This window comes from Mirounga angustirostris, unplaced genomic scaffold, assembly GCF_029215605.1.
Source record: "Mirounga angustirostris isolate CCGP_5_RB_7025 unplaced genomic scaffold, mMirAng1.0.hap1 SCAF_7, whole genome shotgun sequence".
NCBI lineage: Eukaryota > Metazoa > Chordata > Mammalia > Carnivora > Phocidae > Mirounga > Mirounga angustirostris.
In genome coordinates, this window is record NW_026991715.1 from 7,839,013 (window position 1) to 7,853,429 (window position 14,417).

At 43.9% G+C, this 14,417-nt stretch overlaps 1 protein-coding gene across 4 annotated transcripts; it reads left to right on the forward strand.

Annotated features, from left to right (window-relative positions):
- The first annotated feature begins 923 nt into the window (after window positions 1-923).
- Window positions 924-12,254, forward strand: ZNF879 (zinc finger protein 879). Of its 4 annotated transcripts, none has more exons than XM_045890378.2 (5): window positions 924-1,226; window positions 2,315-2,369; window positions 3,972-4,098; window positions 4,449-4,544; window positions 10,041-12,254. In XM_045890378.2, exons 2-5 carry the CDS (start codon window positions 2,337-2,339, stop codon window positions 11,486-11,488), a joined length of 1,704 nt encoding a protein of 567 aa, XP_045746334.1. In that variant the 5' UTR covers window positions 924-1,226; window positions 2,315-2,336; the 3' UTR covers window positions 11,489-12,254. The 4 variants fall into 4 exon arrangements, with proteins under 4 accessions (XP_045746334.1, XP_045746327.1, XP_045746341.1 ...); XM_045890371.3 differs by having other exon boundaries at window positions 924-1,123; XM_045890385.3 differs by having other exon boundaries at window positions 957-1,110.
- Window positions 12,255-14,417: the final 2,163 nt, after the last annotated feature.

Sequence of the window (14,417 nt, forward strand, 5' to 3'; positions counted from 1 at the left end):
GGATCCATTCCTTTGAAAATTAAATGTGTATGTGTTTTTGTCATTTTAAGGAATATTAAGAGAAAAAAGGAGGCAATCATGTCTACTCAGTCTGTCACTTTATTTATACTTTGTAAATCTCAATGTTACGTTGTTTTGCCAATAACAGTTCATAATTGTTACTTCTTTATCTTGTATTGCTCTTATTTTTATCGCGGTAAAAGTCACATAACACAAAATTTACCATTTTATCCATTTCTAAGTGTACAGTTCAGGAGTACTAAGTTCATTCACATTGTTGTACAACCGTCACCGTCATCCATTTCCAGAACTTTTTCATCGTCCAAACTGAAACTCTATACCCATTAAACAATAAATTCTCATTCCCCTCTTCCCCAAACCCCTGGTAACCGTTTTTCTACTTTGTCTATGACTCTGACTATTCTAAATACCTCATATAAGTGGAATCACACAATATTTAAGTCTGCCTTATTTTACTTGGCACGTCTTCAAGCTCCATCCATGTTGGAGCACGGGTCCGAATTTCTGTCCTTTATAGACTGATTTCCCACTGTACGCACGCACCACATTCTGTTATCCACTCACCTGTCCACTGACACCGGCTTGTTTCCATCTTTTGGCTACTGTAAATAATGCTGCTCTTAACATTGTACAAATACCAGTTTAAGTCATCGCTTTCAATTCCATTGGGAATATACCCAGACGAGGAATTGCTGAGTCAAGAACGAGCAGCAGCGAGCGGCGAATTTTCCATATTTTTAAATACATACCCACTTTTCCCAGAAAGGGTGCTCGACAGGACAAGTGCTGAGAGAGGCAGAAAGACGAGGCTTCAGCCTGCTTGGGCTCCCGGCAAGACGGCGTTCTCTAGCCTTACCGCGATTGGCCCTTCTCGGACACCGTAGGCCGCCGCCTGCGACGACGTCTGGGAAATCGAGTTCGAAAGGAAAAGTGCTGCGGTTCGGCCGAGGCACCCGGCTCCCTCTCTCGTGCGCAGGCGCAGTTGCGCCCGGCGGCCTGGCGGCGGCGGCGGAAAACATCCCCGGACTGGGTATCCTGCTTGTCTCCAGTGCGGTCCGCCGCTTGGCGTCCCCGTCGCGGCGGGCGCAGGTACAGGCTGCCGGTGAGAGCGGGCCCAGGGTGTGCAGCTCCGGCGGCGGGGCCAGGGCAGAGGGCCGGCCGCCGCGCGACCCCAGTGGCGGGCGTCGGAGCGGCGGCCTCGGCAGGTGAGGCGGCCCGGGGAGGGGGCGTTGCCCCGGGAGCTCTGGGCTCCCGCGGTCCCGCAGCCCCGGAAATCGGAGTGTCGCCGCCGGGGCCCCGGGCGCCAGCCTCGGGCGGGGCTCTTGGAGCAGGGGCCCCAGAACTGAGATTGCGGCGAGCCCTGCCTCGTTGGAGGGCTCGTGCCCCCGGGGGCGGCTTCTGGCTGGTGGCGCTTGTGGGTCTCCCCCACCCCCACCTCGCCCCGAGTTTCAACTTCATTCTGTCGTGTGTTCCTTTTTGCTATCCTTGCCACGTTGAGCTTGTGTGGCCCCGTTCTCCCGGAGTGCATCCTAGAGTGATTTGACTATTCTTTTTGTTTGTTGAGATTAATTTCGTCCTTTTGCTGAGTTACTTCCCTTTTCCCCAAATTTTAAATTCATCTTCAGCCAATGATGCTCTTTCTTTTGAGCCTTGTGGGGGTTTTTTGGAGCAGGGAGAGGATGGGTAATGTTTTCGTTTATATTAAGGGAATTTGATAACTCTTTCTTCATAAAGGAAGCGCCATTTCCGAGGGGGAAGAGAAGACTAATTTTCGGTTGGCTCTTCCTGAAAAGAACACCAATTTCCTTCGAATGTTATGTGAAGAATTATTATAATTATCATATTATTATACTTTGCTGTCATACTTTATATCTAATTATTTACTATGTTGGGTACAATATAATTTTATAACTATAATATAGTTCAAAATACTTAAGTATAGATGTGCGGAATATTTATGTTATTTCTCTTCTATTGAGCATCTCTGTGAGCCCGGCCTGACTGCCCTTTACGCTGTTAATGTACATCAGATGGCTCTAATTCCTTAGTCTGATTTATCTTTATTCAGAAACCACTGGCTGAAAGGTAGCCGGCCGGTGACTGGAAGTATGCTTGCTGCCCACGCCTGGTTTGGGTGGCCATGCCCACGGACCCTCGGCTCCCAGTTTCCCTCTGGCTTCCATCTGCAGGCTGCTCAGTGTGTGGGGCTCTCTAATTTAGTCAGGCCCCATGAGGGTGGGAGTACAGACAGGATGGACAGACAGACTGCTCACAGTTTCTTTCTCCATTTCAGGTGCCTTCTCCAGGAGGGAGAAATGGCCACAAGGTTGCTGCCAGCCCAGGCTCAGGTGAGTGAGGGCTTCTTTCTTCACCTGCCTTCCTGGTTCAGAGATGTGAACACACTGAAGCCATTGTTGAGCTTTACGAGGCAGTGAAGCCCATGGAGGGACCTGACGGCCTGGTAGGGTAACTCAGGAAAGAAGCTGCTTCTCTCTCTCTCTCTCTCTCTTTTTTAATATTTTTTATTATGTTCATTAGTTTTTGATGTAGTATTCAAGGATTCATTAGTTGTGATTCTAGCTCATTTCTTCAAGCATGTGAAGAAATCCGAGTAGTTCTGGATTAGGTTCTGGATTAGGGTTCACTTAGCACAGTCCCCTCCAGTTCCATCCATGTTGATGCAAATGGTGGTATTCATCCTTTCTGATGGCCGAGTAATAATCCATTGTATGTATGGACCACATCAAGCTGTTTCTCTAGTGCTTGGGGCTGGTCTCATTGGGAATTCCCCACCTAACAGCTAAGTACTTGTTGATTAGGAGTTCAGTGTTCCCCCTCCCCAGCCTTGTGCCAAAGCCACACCCAGAGCTCTGTGAGGGATCTAGGTATGTTTTTTTCCCTGTGAAGGTTGGAAACTTGGGGGAATCAGGTAATTCTCTCTGTAACATTAGGAATTCAAAGAGAAAATGTCTGGTCCTTACTCTCAAGGAATTGAGGACCAATCAACTAGAGTGGTACCTAATAGGAGTCCAGGTGATTGTCTAGGAAGATCCAAGAAAGAAGACCTCCGAATCAGCAAGTGTGATCCGAGGTACTTGTAGTCTAGTTGATTCTTGAACAACGCAGGGTTTCAGTGTTGCCGGGTGAACTGGGGAGGCCCTGGGGCCTCGACCAAGCCTGTCCTGAAGGAGTTGCTGAAGGTTCTTGGTCTTGTCTCAAGAAAGAATTCAAGGATGGACACACAACACAGCAGATGGTGACACAGCAGGGAAGTTTATTAAAGCAAAAATTATACTCTCAAGATAGGAGAGCAGATGATCTTGAGAGAAAGAGAGAGAGAGAGTGAGCTTTGTGCCCTGGGGTTTGAGTTGCTATCTTTTATTGACAGTTGTTAACTAGGGGGTGGAATATTCTGGAGGGGCAGTTTCACTTTCCATTTGCCTGAGTTAAGAGATAAGCTGGAAAGAAGAGCTTAAGGAAAAATGTGGGACAAAGGTCAGTGAGTACAAGCAGGTGGGCAGTAAAGGTCAGGTCTTGGGGTCTAGCTGTGACAATATTACAAGCAGAAGAAGGGTAAGAACAGCACAGTAAGATGTTTTGAGAGGGAGAGACCACATTCACATAATTTTGCTATAGTATATTGTTATAATTGTTCTATTATTAGTTGTTAATTTCTTACTATGCCTGATTTATAAATTAAACTTTATCATAGGATTGTATTTATAGGAAAAACCAGTATATATAGGGTACGGTACTCCCCAAGTTTTAGGCATCCTCTGGGGGAGGGGTCTTAGAACATAACCCTCTGCAGAAGTGGGAACAACTGTAGGTACATTTGGAAAGGACAGAGAGTCGCCTAGAGATCCTTGCAACCTTGCGCGGCGACAGGGTGGCTGCTCATCCCCCAAGGGGATGGTCCCAGGTGAGCAGGAGTGGGTTTCCCATTGCAGGAGTCTGTGACGTTCAGGGACGTGGCTGTGTTCTTCAGCCAGGACGAGTGGCTGCGCCTGAACTCCGCGCAGAGAACCCTGTACCGGGAGGTGATGCTGGAGAACTATGGCACCCTCGTCTCGCTGGGTAAGGACCTTTCCTCGTGATGGAGAGTCTGTCGGGGGAGCATCGTGGGGCCCTCTCCGAGGAGGACCCGCAGTGGGGCTCACAGGGTGGCAGTTGCTCCCCCCGTCCCCTGCCAAGAAAGGCCTCGGGTTGGTAGAGTTGGTGTTGGGCAGCCTTTGTGTGCTTTTGCTGTTCTTTGTCCCCAGACTCTGTCCCTCTGGGTCTCATGAGAGGTTCCAGTTTGGAGGCGTGCACAACCAGCGCCCTGACTTTCTTCCTGAGACCACCTCTGGCCATCCTCTAGGAGCCTAACTTAAGCCCCTCTCATGTCTGCACAGCAGACTCATTCTCTTCTTCTTGCTCATGAACAGGAATCCTGTTTTCCAAACCAAAGGTCATCTTCCAGCTACAGCAAGGGGAAGACCCCTGGATGGTGGAAAATGGAGTTTCTCAAGGCCCATGTGTAGGTGAGTGACAGTGATTGGGAAGTGGACAGAGCATTTTCTCACTGCCTGGCTTCTGCTGATCAGAAGACGTTGACCAGGGCCTGGGGAAGGCTGGGAAAGGCATATCCTCTCTCTCTACCTTTCTGAGTCCTTGATACGGCAGGTTCAGAGGGAGAGTTGAATTCTCCCAAGAAGGGCCCACTTGTCTCCGATGTCCTTTGTAATGTGAATGCAGAAAATGTGACGCCGTATATAACGCGTAAAGTCTTGTGAGTCATATCTTCCCCTGTTTTTCGGACTGATTATTTTCCTTTTAAAAAATTTTTTTTAATTTAAATTCAATTAGGCAGGGGCGCCTGGGTGGCTCAGTCGTTAAACGTCTGCCTTCGGCTCAGGTCATGATCCCAGGGTCCTGGGATCGAGCCCCACGTCGGGCTCCCTGCTCGGCGGGAAGCTTGCTTCTCCCTCTCGCACTCCCCCTGCTTGTGTTCTTGCTCTCGCTGTGTCTCTCTCTGTCAAATAAATAAATAAAATCTTTAAAAAAAAAAAAATTCAATTAGGAAACATATAGTACATCATTAGTTTCAGATGTAGTATTTCATCAGTTACATATAACACCCAGTGCTCATCACATCACGTGCCCTCCTTACTGCCCATCACCCAATTACCCTGTCCCCCCACCCTTCTCCCCTCCAGCAACCCTCAGTTTGTTTCCTATAGCTAGGAGTCTCTCATGGTTTTTCTCCCTATCTGAGGACTTCCCATTCCTTTTTTTGGACTGATTATTTTCTTACATTATCTTCTCTTGGTGGTTTGAACAAACCTTCTATCCCTACAGTACATCCCTACAGTACATCCCTCATTGTTCCCGCTTGGGTTTTTATTTGACTTTTTTGGTCTGCAACTTACTACATGTGGTTCAGCTAAAAAGAAAACGCGGACATGTGTGCATTTATATACTACACGAGAGCGAGAAAGCAGGGGTAGCAACATGGTGATAAATAGAATTTATGCAGAAGGTTCGCAGATATTCAACATGGCATTCTCCTAAATCTTTTGTGTGAAAATACTCAAAATAATATGTTCCAGACCCTGGCTGCTAGGATATGTCTCTCAATCTCTAAAACCGCTCTGGGTTGCTGGATCCATAAGCTCTCATTTGCTGTTCTGCTTTGTCTTTGTTTTTTGTTGTTGTTGTTACTGTCATTCTGGGTTTTCGGTGGGTTTTTTTGTCTTTGTTTGCTTTTATTCTGTTTTGTCTTTGATTCTAGCACCAGAGGGTGGCTCTCTCCTTTGAGTTTTGCTACTTAACCAGCATTTATTTCTCTTGATGGCAGGACACAGGCTTTCTGGGCAGCTCAATCCTGTGTTTCCATTCATGAGCTTTGTCTTCAGATTTTCCCCTTTGTTTTGACTAGAGTGTTTTCTTGAATAGTATTTTCAGAAAGGTTCGTTTGTGCTCTATTTGTACATGTCTACAATCAATTCTTTTAGGATGCCTGGGTGGCTCAGATGGTTTAGCATCTGCCCTTCAGCTCAGGTCATGATCCCAGGGTCCTGGGATCGAGCCCTGCATCGGGCTCCCTGCTCGGCGGGGAGCCTGCTTCTCCCTCTGCCTCTGCCTCTCCCTGTGCTTCTGTTCTCTTTCTCTCTCTGTCAAATATTGAAAACCTTTAAAAATACATTTTAAAAATAGATAATAAATAAAATCAATTCTTTTACCTCTCTGGTGAGAATTATGGATCTAGAATTCTGGCATCAAATTTTTTTTTCCTTCACACTTGGCTGTAGTGACTGAGCACTGAGTGTCGTTTTTAAAAAGTCTTCCATTAACATGGTTCTTTTTCCTTTATCTTCTGTGTAGAAATCTGGTCCCTCAACCCCTTTTCTTGTCTTCTGTCTAGAATATTATAGGATATTTTCTTTTATTTTTGGAATGCAGAAGGTTCATTAGGTTGTATCAAATACCAAGGAGTTTTGGTGTAATACTGTTACTTGGCATCACGGGGCCCTTTGCTTTGAAGAGCCAAGTCTTTTTTCGCTTCAGGGATATTTTTTTCTACTACATACTAATGTATATTCTGCCACATTCCACCAACAATCCAAGGAAGCTAACTGTAAGAATAATGATAAAATAGAAGTTTGGTCAGAACCTTAAAAAGTGAATATATCTGTGGTAAGGGCCAGCAATGTAGCCATGGGTGAGTCTCGAATTTGGCTCTGAACCTTCTGGTTGGTAAAGAAATCATTAGTATCAAATTGACTGTGTTCTTTTGCAAGCATTTGAAAAAAATTAACTACTTTTAATTAATACAAGGTGTATGTAGTATTGTAAAAAAAAAAAAAAAAAAAAAAAAGGAAGGGCACCTGGGTGGCTCAGTCGTTAAGCATCTGCCTTCGGCTCAGGTCATGATCCCAGGGTCCTGGGATCAAGCCCCGCATCGGGCTCCCTGCTCAGCGGGAAGCCTGCTTCTCCCTCTCCCACTCCCCCTGCTTGTGTTCCCTCTCTCGCTGTCTCTCTGTCAAATAAATAAAATCTTTAAAAAAAAAAAAAAAAAGAGATTCACCTGAAATTTTGCCAACCAACCATGATGAACCTTTGTTGATATTTTACCATTTATCCTCTCAGATTGTGAATATTTGAGTGTGTTTGTGTTTGTGCATGAGGGAGAGACACAGAGAGAGATTGATTATACATACTCTTCTCAAACCTATTTTAAATTGTGAATGTCCTTCAGTTATTCAGCCCTCATTAAATAGAGGCCTATGTCTCTGAAAGAGCTCTATTGTATTGTTAAGCCATATTTTATTTAATAATCTTCTGGGGCGCCTGGGTGGCTCAGTTGGTTAAGCGACTGCCTTCGGCTCAGGTCATGATCCTGGAGTCCCGGGATCGAGTCCCGCATCGGGCTCCCTGCTTGGCAGGGAGTCTGCTTCTCCCTCTGACCCTCCCCCCTCTCATGTGCTTGCTCGCTCTCATTCTCTCTCTCTCAAATAAATAAAATCTTAAAAAAAAAAAATAATAATCTTCTGGAAATTTTAATTTCTAGTTTTTTTCCTATTATTAAGATTGCTGTAGTGGCTATAGAATACAAAGGTATAATATAAAGAGAAACAGAGAAAAGGTCCAGAGAATAAATAATTACAGTACAAGGCATGAGTGTCACCATTAAAAAGTCAAGGAATGTGAATTTGAAAATTCACCAGGATTCTTTGAAAAACTATTCGTTCATTATAATCAATGAATTACAAACTAAAGCAATTTGGATGCCATTTTCCCCTTACTGTATTACCCCAAATTAAGAAATACATATCCAGTGTTTTCCTATCACTCTGACTGATACCTGAGTATCTTTCATAGGATGTTGATGGGTGTAGTCTTTCTGCAGGATGGTCTGGCTTTATTAAAATTGATTCAGGTTTGGAAGTTTATCTTAAGGAAATAATTCCATAATTGTGCAGAGTTGCAAAGGTGGTATAAAGAATGTTTGTTATAACATGAGGGATCACTGGGAAGAAGAAAGCTAAGTGACTCTTAGAAGGGGATTTATTAAATTATGATTATGTTTGTGCTTTGAAATCTTAACATTGCCATTAAAATGATGGTGTCAACCTTCATTTGTTGCCATGGAGAGAAGCCCACAGTTTTTTTTTAAGTGCAGAGTAGGTAGGGGGAAGTGTAGTTTCAACCTATTTTTATTTTTTAAATAAAAGTGTTTTCTAATATCCAGAAAAATTCTGGTGAGCTAAATTCCACATCTAGCAATGATTATATTTGTGTGTCGTGTGTATGGCTAAACTCGATTTTCGTATTTATAGTTTTCTGTATTTTCTTCATTTTTCTTACAATGATTATAGATCTCTTTTTTAGTTCAGAAAATAAAAACTCTTTAAGAAAATACATTCATTCCTTTTGAAGCAATGACACCATTCCTTGTACTGTATCCTAAGTGATTAAAAAGTGGACTGAAAATTATTCTCAAGAATGTACTCTTCCCCCAGTAGTCCCCATATCGTTACATGGCACCAGTCTCCATCGAGCTGCCCAGGCCAGAAGCTGGACATCATCCTTGAGTCCTCTCTTTCACGTACTCTGTACATCCTATTCCTAGGTGAAGGTACTTGTCATCTCTGTCTTCAGAACATCCCAGTGTGCCCCCCTCCACTGCCATGCCAGTGCAGACCACCATCGCCTCCGTCCAGTCTCCTGAGTGGCTGCTCTGCATCTGCCCACCCCGAATTACAGTCCATTTGTCACACTGCCACTGCGATCCTCTTTAAACAGAACTGTCCCGTCCTTCCTAACCCACGGTGATCTCTGAAGAAATTCCAGATGTCTTCCTGTATCTCACAAGACCCTGCGTGGTACGGCTCCTGCCTCCTTCTTTGCCTCACTTCGTAATACTGGCTTGTTTCCTCTTGCTCAGGCCACACTGGACAAATCTGGGTTCCTGGACAACTCAAAGCTGACTCTCGCCTTACGTTCTTTCTGACTGGAACCCTCTTTACACCCACATTTTTGCATGGCCAGCTCTCATTATTTAGATCCCATCTTTAATTCTACTTCCCTATCACCCAGTTTAAAATGTCAGCTCATTTACTCATACTGCACATCACCTTGTTTTTGTTTGTTTTCCTTATTCTCGTCACCTCCAGGACTCATCATCCCCAGTTTATTTGGCCACTTGGTCACTGTAAATACCCTGCTGCTAGAATATAAACCTTGCAAAAACTGGATTCCTGTCTGATATGTTCCCCATACTCCTGATCTTGACCTTTGCATGGTGGCTACTGAGTAAATAACTGCTTGAACGATGGGCGCCTGGGTGGCTCAGTTGGTTAAGCGATTGCCTTCGGCTCAGGTCATGATCCTGGAGTCCCAGGATCGAGTCCCGCATCGGGCTCCCTGCTCAGCGCGGAGTCTGCTTCTCCCTCTGACCCTCCCCCCTCTCCTGCTTTCTCTCTCTCATTCTCTCTCTCAAATAAATAAATAAAATCTTTAAAAATAAATAAATAAATAACTGCTTGAACGAGTGAGGGCATGTCCATTATAACAGCACATACAGCACTCGGAGGAGTTCCAAAACAGCACTAATTGAGGCCCTGGGTTTCAGAGAGCTTTTTAAGACCCACAGCTCTTCCAGGTTTTACTTGTAGCTCCTCTGCAGGTTCCTCATGGATTTATCTTGAGTGCACTGGTGACTGATGCGGGAGAGGGAGCTGAGGAGTAACACAACCCACTGAACTCAGAAGTGCTCTGTCCCCTGCTGACCTGAGCTTTTTCCTAGAGCGGGCCTGGCTGCCCTTGTTGGAGGAGCTTCCCTCGGAGTTCACCCGAGCTTTCCTCAGATCCTCTCCACCCAGGCATGTCTCCCATGCTGTTCTTTCTCTTGCCCTTTTTTCTCCCCATCCTTTCTTAAGAATCCGGGAAGTATTTGTCAGCAGTTCTTGTATATTTTGGTGTCACTTTTCTTTACTCTCAGTGCAAGGGAGACTTACCCATTTTGTTTATTTTAGGTTGGGAGCGCTTGTTTGAAACTACAGTTTCTGAAGAAGAAAATAAGGAAGTAATGAATAAACTCCTAGGTGACAGTCCTTTTGATTTCAAGCCAGGGAAAGCCTATATAAATGAGGACAAGCTAGAGAAGCAACAAGGCAAAAAGAACAAACCTTTCAGGAAAGTCTTAGTCACCATCAAAAACACCTACCTGAGGGAGAGGAGCTTTACAAGTATTGAGCTCGGGAAAAATCTCAGTCTGAAATCATCCCTTATTAGAAAACCCAGACTCGTTTCCAGAGGAAGGAAACCCCATTCCCAGCAGTATTCAGTTCTGTTTAAACAACTGGGAGTCAATACGGTGCGCAAATGTTACAAATGTAACCTCTGTGGGAAAATCTTCCTCCACAGTTCTTCCCTGAGTAAACACCAGAGAATCCACACCGGAGAGAAGCTCTACAAATGCAAGGAATGTCGGAAAGCTTTCAGCCAAAGCTCCTCTCTCACTCAGCACCTGAGAGTTCACACGGGAGAGAAGCCTTACATCTGCGGCGAATGTGGGAAAGCCTTCAGTTTCACCACATCCCTCATCGGACATCAGAGGATGCATACTGGAGAGAGACCCTATAAATGCAACGAGTGTGGCAAGACATTTAAAGGAAGCTCATCCCTGAATAATCACCAACGAATTCATACCGGAGAAAAGCCCTATAAATGTAACGAGTGTGGGAGAGCCTTTAGCCAGTGCTCATCTCTTATTCAACATCACAGGATTCACACTGGAGAGAAACCCTACGAATGTAGTCAGTGCGGGAAAGCCTTTACTTCAATATCTCGGCTAAGTAGACACCATAGAATTCATACTGGAGAGAAACCCTTTAATTGTAATGAGTGTGGGAAAGTATTCAGTTATCACTCGGCCCTTATCATACATCAGAGAATCCACACTGGGGAGAAGCCTTATGCGTGTAAAGAATGCGGGAAAGCCTTCAGCCAAAGCTCTGCTCTCATTCAGCATCAAAGAATTCATACGGGAGAAAAACCCTACAAATGCAACGCATGTGGGAAGGCCTTCTCCTGGATCTCACGGCTTAATATACACAACAGAATCCATACCGGAGAGAAACCGTATAAGTGTAAAGAATGTGGAAAAGCCTTCAGTTCTCACTCAGCGGTTAATACTCATCGAAAAATTCACACTGGAGAGAAACCTTATAAATGTAATGACTGTGAAAAAGCCTTCAACCAAAGCTCAGCTCTCATTCAGCACCAGAGAATTCACACTGGAGAGAAACCATTTAGCTGTAAAGTATGTGGGAAAGCTTTCCGACAAAGCTCATCCCTTATGACGCATATGAGGATTCATACAGGAGAAAAGCCGTATAAATGTAAAGAATGTGGGAAGGCTTTTAGCCAGAGCTCATCCCTTACCAATCATCAGAGGACGCATACTGGAGAAAAACTATAAATAAAACATGTGTGGTGGAAGGTCTTCCAACTGAAGTTCATTCCATACTCAATTTCGAAAAACTCATCCTGGGCAGGAAGTGATGAAGAGTAGTTAATTGTGAGGTAGACTTCAGAATGTAGACCTCCTCAGACATCAGAGACTTCATGATGCAGGTAACATTAGGTGTATTAGGAAAGCTTCCGTGAAATGTGTTTTTCATAGTTTTTAAGTTATTACTATAAGGTAGAGAATGTGTAAGATTCTTTTATCTTCTCCGGGGTGACGTGCAATAAGAGCCCCCAGCTTTCGCAAGCATCCCTGGGAAGCGTGTTGATTTATGTGAAAGTGCAGCCATAAAATCCAGACTTTAGATTAATCCAGACATCTATTTTTTGAAATGACATTTCAGTGTTATGCAAGCCAGTTATCCTAAGACGACTGTTTTGGAGAAGACATGTAAGCAGGTGACCTCTAGCTACCTCACTGTCACTTAAATGAGTTCTTTAATAGTTTAAGGCAAATCGCGTACTTGGTGGTTGTGAAAATTTTTGGATTGTTTCTTCTTTGCTTTCGAAGCCATTTACCTGAGAAGAAAATCACTCTGTAAACTCTGCAGGCATACGGGCCTGTGAGTTTTCTTCCCGATGACTTGTTCCCAGCTCTGAAGCAGATCTAAAGTCACTTTATTTTAAATCACAAAATGCATGGTATTTCACTTGGTTTTATCATAAAGTGATTACCTTTGCTGTGTGAGGTTGAGAATTAAACGTTATTTAGCCAACTACTGCTTTTGCAAGTTACTCCACTGATAAATGTTAGTGATGATCTTACAGTGTAAGATGAGAGCATGCCTCTCGGCACCCAAGGCTTTGCCTGCTTCATTGAGCTCTCTGGTTTTCATCCAGGAAGGCCCAGGAAGAGTGTGGACCACCATTCGTCCTAGCTGGTGGTAAAGTGAACCAGGTAACTTTCACTCCCTCCCACAGTTTGAGGGCCATGAGACAGAAATTCAGACTCTAAGTTCAGTAAATGGGCTGTTAGATGCTTCAACAAGTTGGCACGTTTCAGCATTTCTAAAATGTGAATAATAATTCTGGCAATGTAAAAAGTTATCTCCCAAGTCAAACTAAAATTGTTGAACTTTACGGAAGCAACATCCTTTAGTGTTGTCCAGTATCATCAAGAGTGGGCAAGCACTAAAGGACTGAACTACCTATTTTGTTTAAAAACAAACAACTAGTTTCTTTCTCTTTGTCAAAGAGTTAAAAAAAATAATAAAAATACCTCAGAAAAGGTACTATTGGGGGTGGAGACTGAGCTAAAGCAAAAATCACTGGATTCAACTTCTGCTTCCTGGGACCAACTAATCAGTCTTACTGTTCCAGACTCATGAGGAACAGACTTTTGAGTCATGTAATCCTCCACTGCTGTGCCTTTTTCCCTACAACCATTCTTTTAAATTCTCTAATTTCTGGGAAAATAAAACTTCCCTGTCTTAGTCCACTTAGGTTGCCATAATAAATACCATAGCCTGGGTGGCTTATAAACCACTGAAACTTACTTCTTAAAAGTCCAGAGGCTGGGAGGTCCAAATTCATGGCACCTGCATGGGTGTGTTCTGGTGAGGATCCTCTGGTTCCTCGCCGGTGCCTTCTTGGAACCTCACATGGTGGAAGGGGTGAGGGAGCTCTCCGAGGCCTCTTATGAGGGCACTAATCGAATTCATGAGGCTCCACCCTCATGACAGTCACCTCCCAAAGGCCCCACCTCCTAATACTATCACCTCTGGGGTTAGGTTTTCAACACGAATTTTGAAGGGGCACACGTTTAGACCATTGCCTCTCCAAATAACAACATAGTCCTAAAAATAATCCCCCCAAATAAATCTGAATAAAGTTACATGAAGAAAATATCAAGCCCAGTTATTTTTACGTTGAGGTCTCTCAAAGTTGCAAGTAACAGGCAATTTGAGTCTTATGCACGATCTCCCAGAGGAGATCATGTACAAGCACAATGATTCCAATATAACCCAGGACCAAAATTGACAAGGAAGGTACAAGAAATTAAAAAATGTTGGCCTATGGTGGCGCCTGGGTGGCTCAGTCGTTAAGCGTCTGCCTTCAGCTCAGGTCATGATCCCAGGGTCCTGGGATCGAGCCCCGCATCGGGCTCCCTGCTCCACGGGAGGCCTGCTTCTCCCTCTGCTGCTCCCCTTGCTTGTATTCCCTCTCTCCCTGCCTCTCTCTCTGTCAAAAAATAAATAAAATCTTTAAAAAAAAAAAAATGTTGGCCTATATCATCCATGAACAAAAAAGTAAAAACCCTAAACAAAGCAAATGTAATCCAGAAGTACCTCAACATAGTTAATGCATCATGATAAATGTAGATTTTTCATGGGAATTGGCGGGTTATTTAGCATTAGGAAACTTACAGATGCTGTGTACCACATGGGCAGGTTAAAGGTGCAAAATCCACATGTTCATCTCAGTAAATGCAGGCAAAGCAATCTCAATACTCACCACCCATTCATTTAAAAATTCTTAAATAAGCAGAGGAGATAGTTTACTTAACCTGGTAAAAGGGTTTTGCCAGAAACCTGCTGGAAAAAAATGGTAAAATGTTAGAAGCAGTCGTGACAGGAGGAACATAGGGAAAGAACAAATTACTCAATAATGAATAATGGCTCTAGAAAAAATGGTTCATCCACATAGAAAAATTGGATGCCTACCATCACCACAAAAAGAATCGTGTGAAAGGCAAAATTGTATCTTTTGGAAGAAGATGTAAAGAAAAACTTTATGACCTCACAATAGGGAAGGATTTTTTTAAACAGGATACAAATAAGCCATGAAATCTTTTTTTATATTTGCTCACATTAAAAAAAAACATCTGGTTATCAAAATACACCAAAATGGAGATGAAAAGTCAAGACATAAAACAGGAGATC

Excerpts from the sequence above, each read along its gene's own strand:
- ZNF879 (XM_045890378.2), top strand. The coding sequence starts at position 2,337 with ATGGCCACAAGGTTGCTGCCAGCCCAGGCTCAG. Across the intron at positions 2,370-3,971 it reads TGCTGCCAGCCCAGGCTCAG|GAGTCTGTGACGTTCAGGGA; the intron begins GTGAGTGAGGGC and ends TTCCCATTGCAG. Across the intron at positions 4,099-4,448 it reads TGGCACCCTCGTCTCGCTGG|GAATCCTGTTTTCCAAACCA; the intron begins GTAAGGACCTTT and ends GCTCATGAACAG.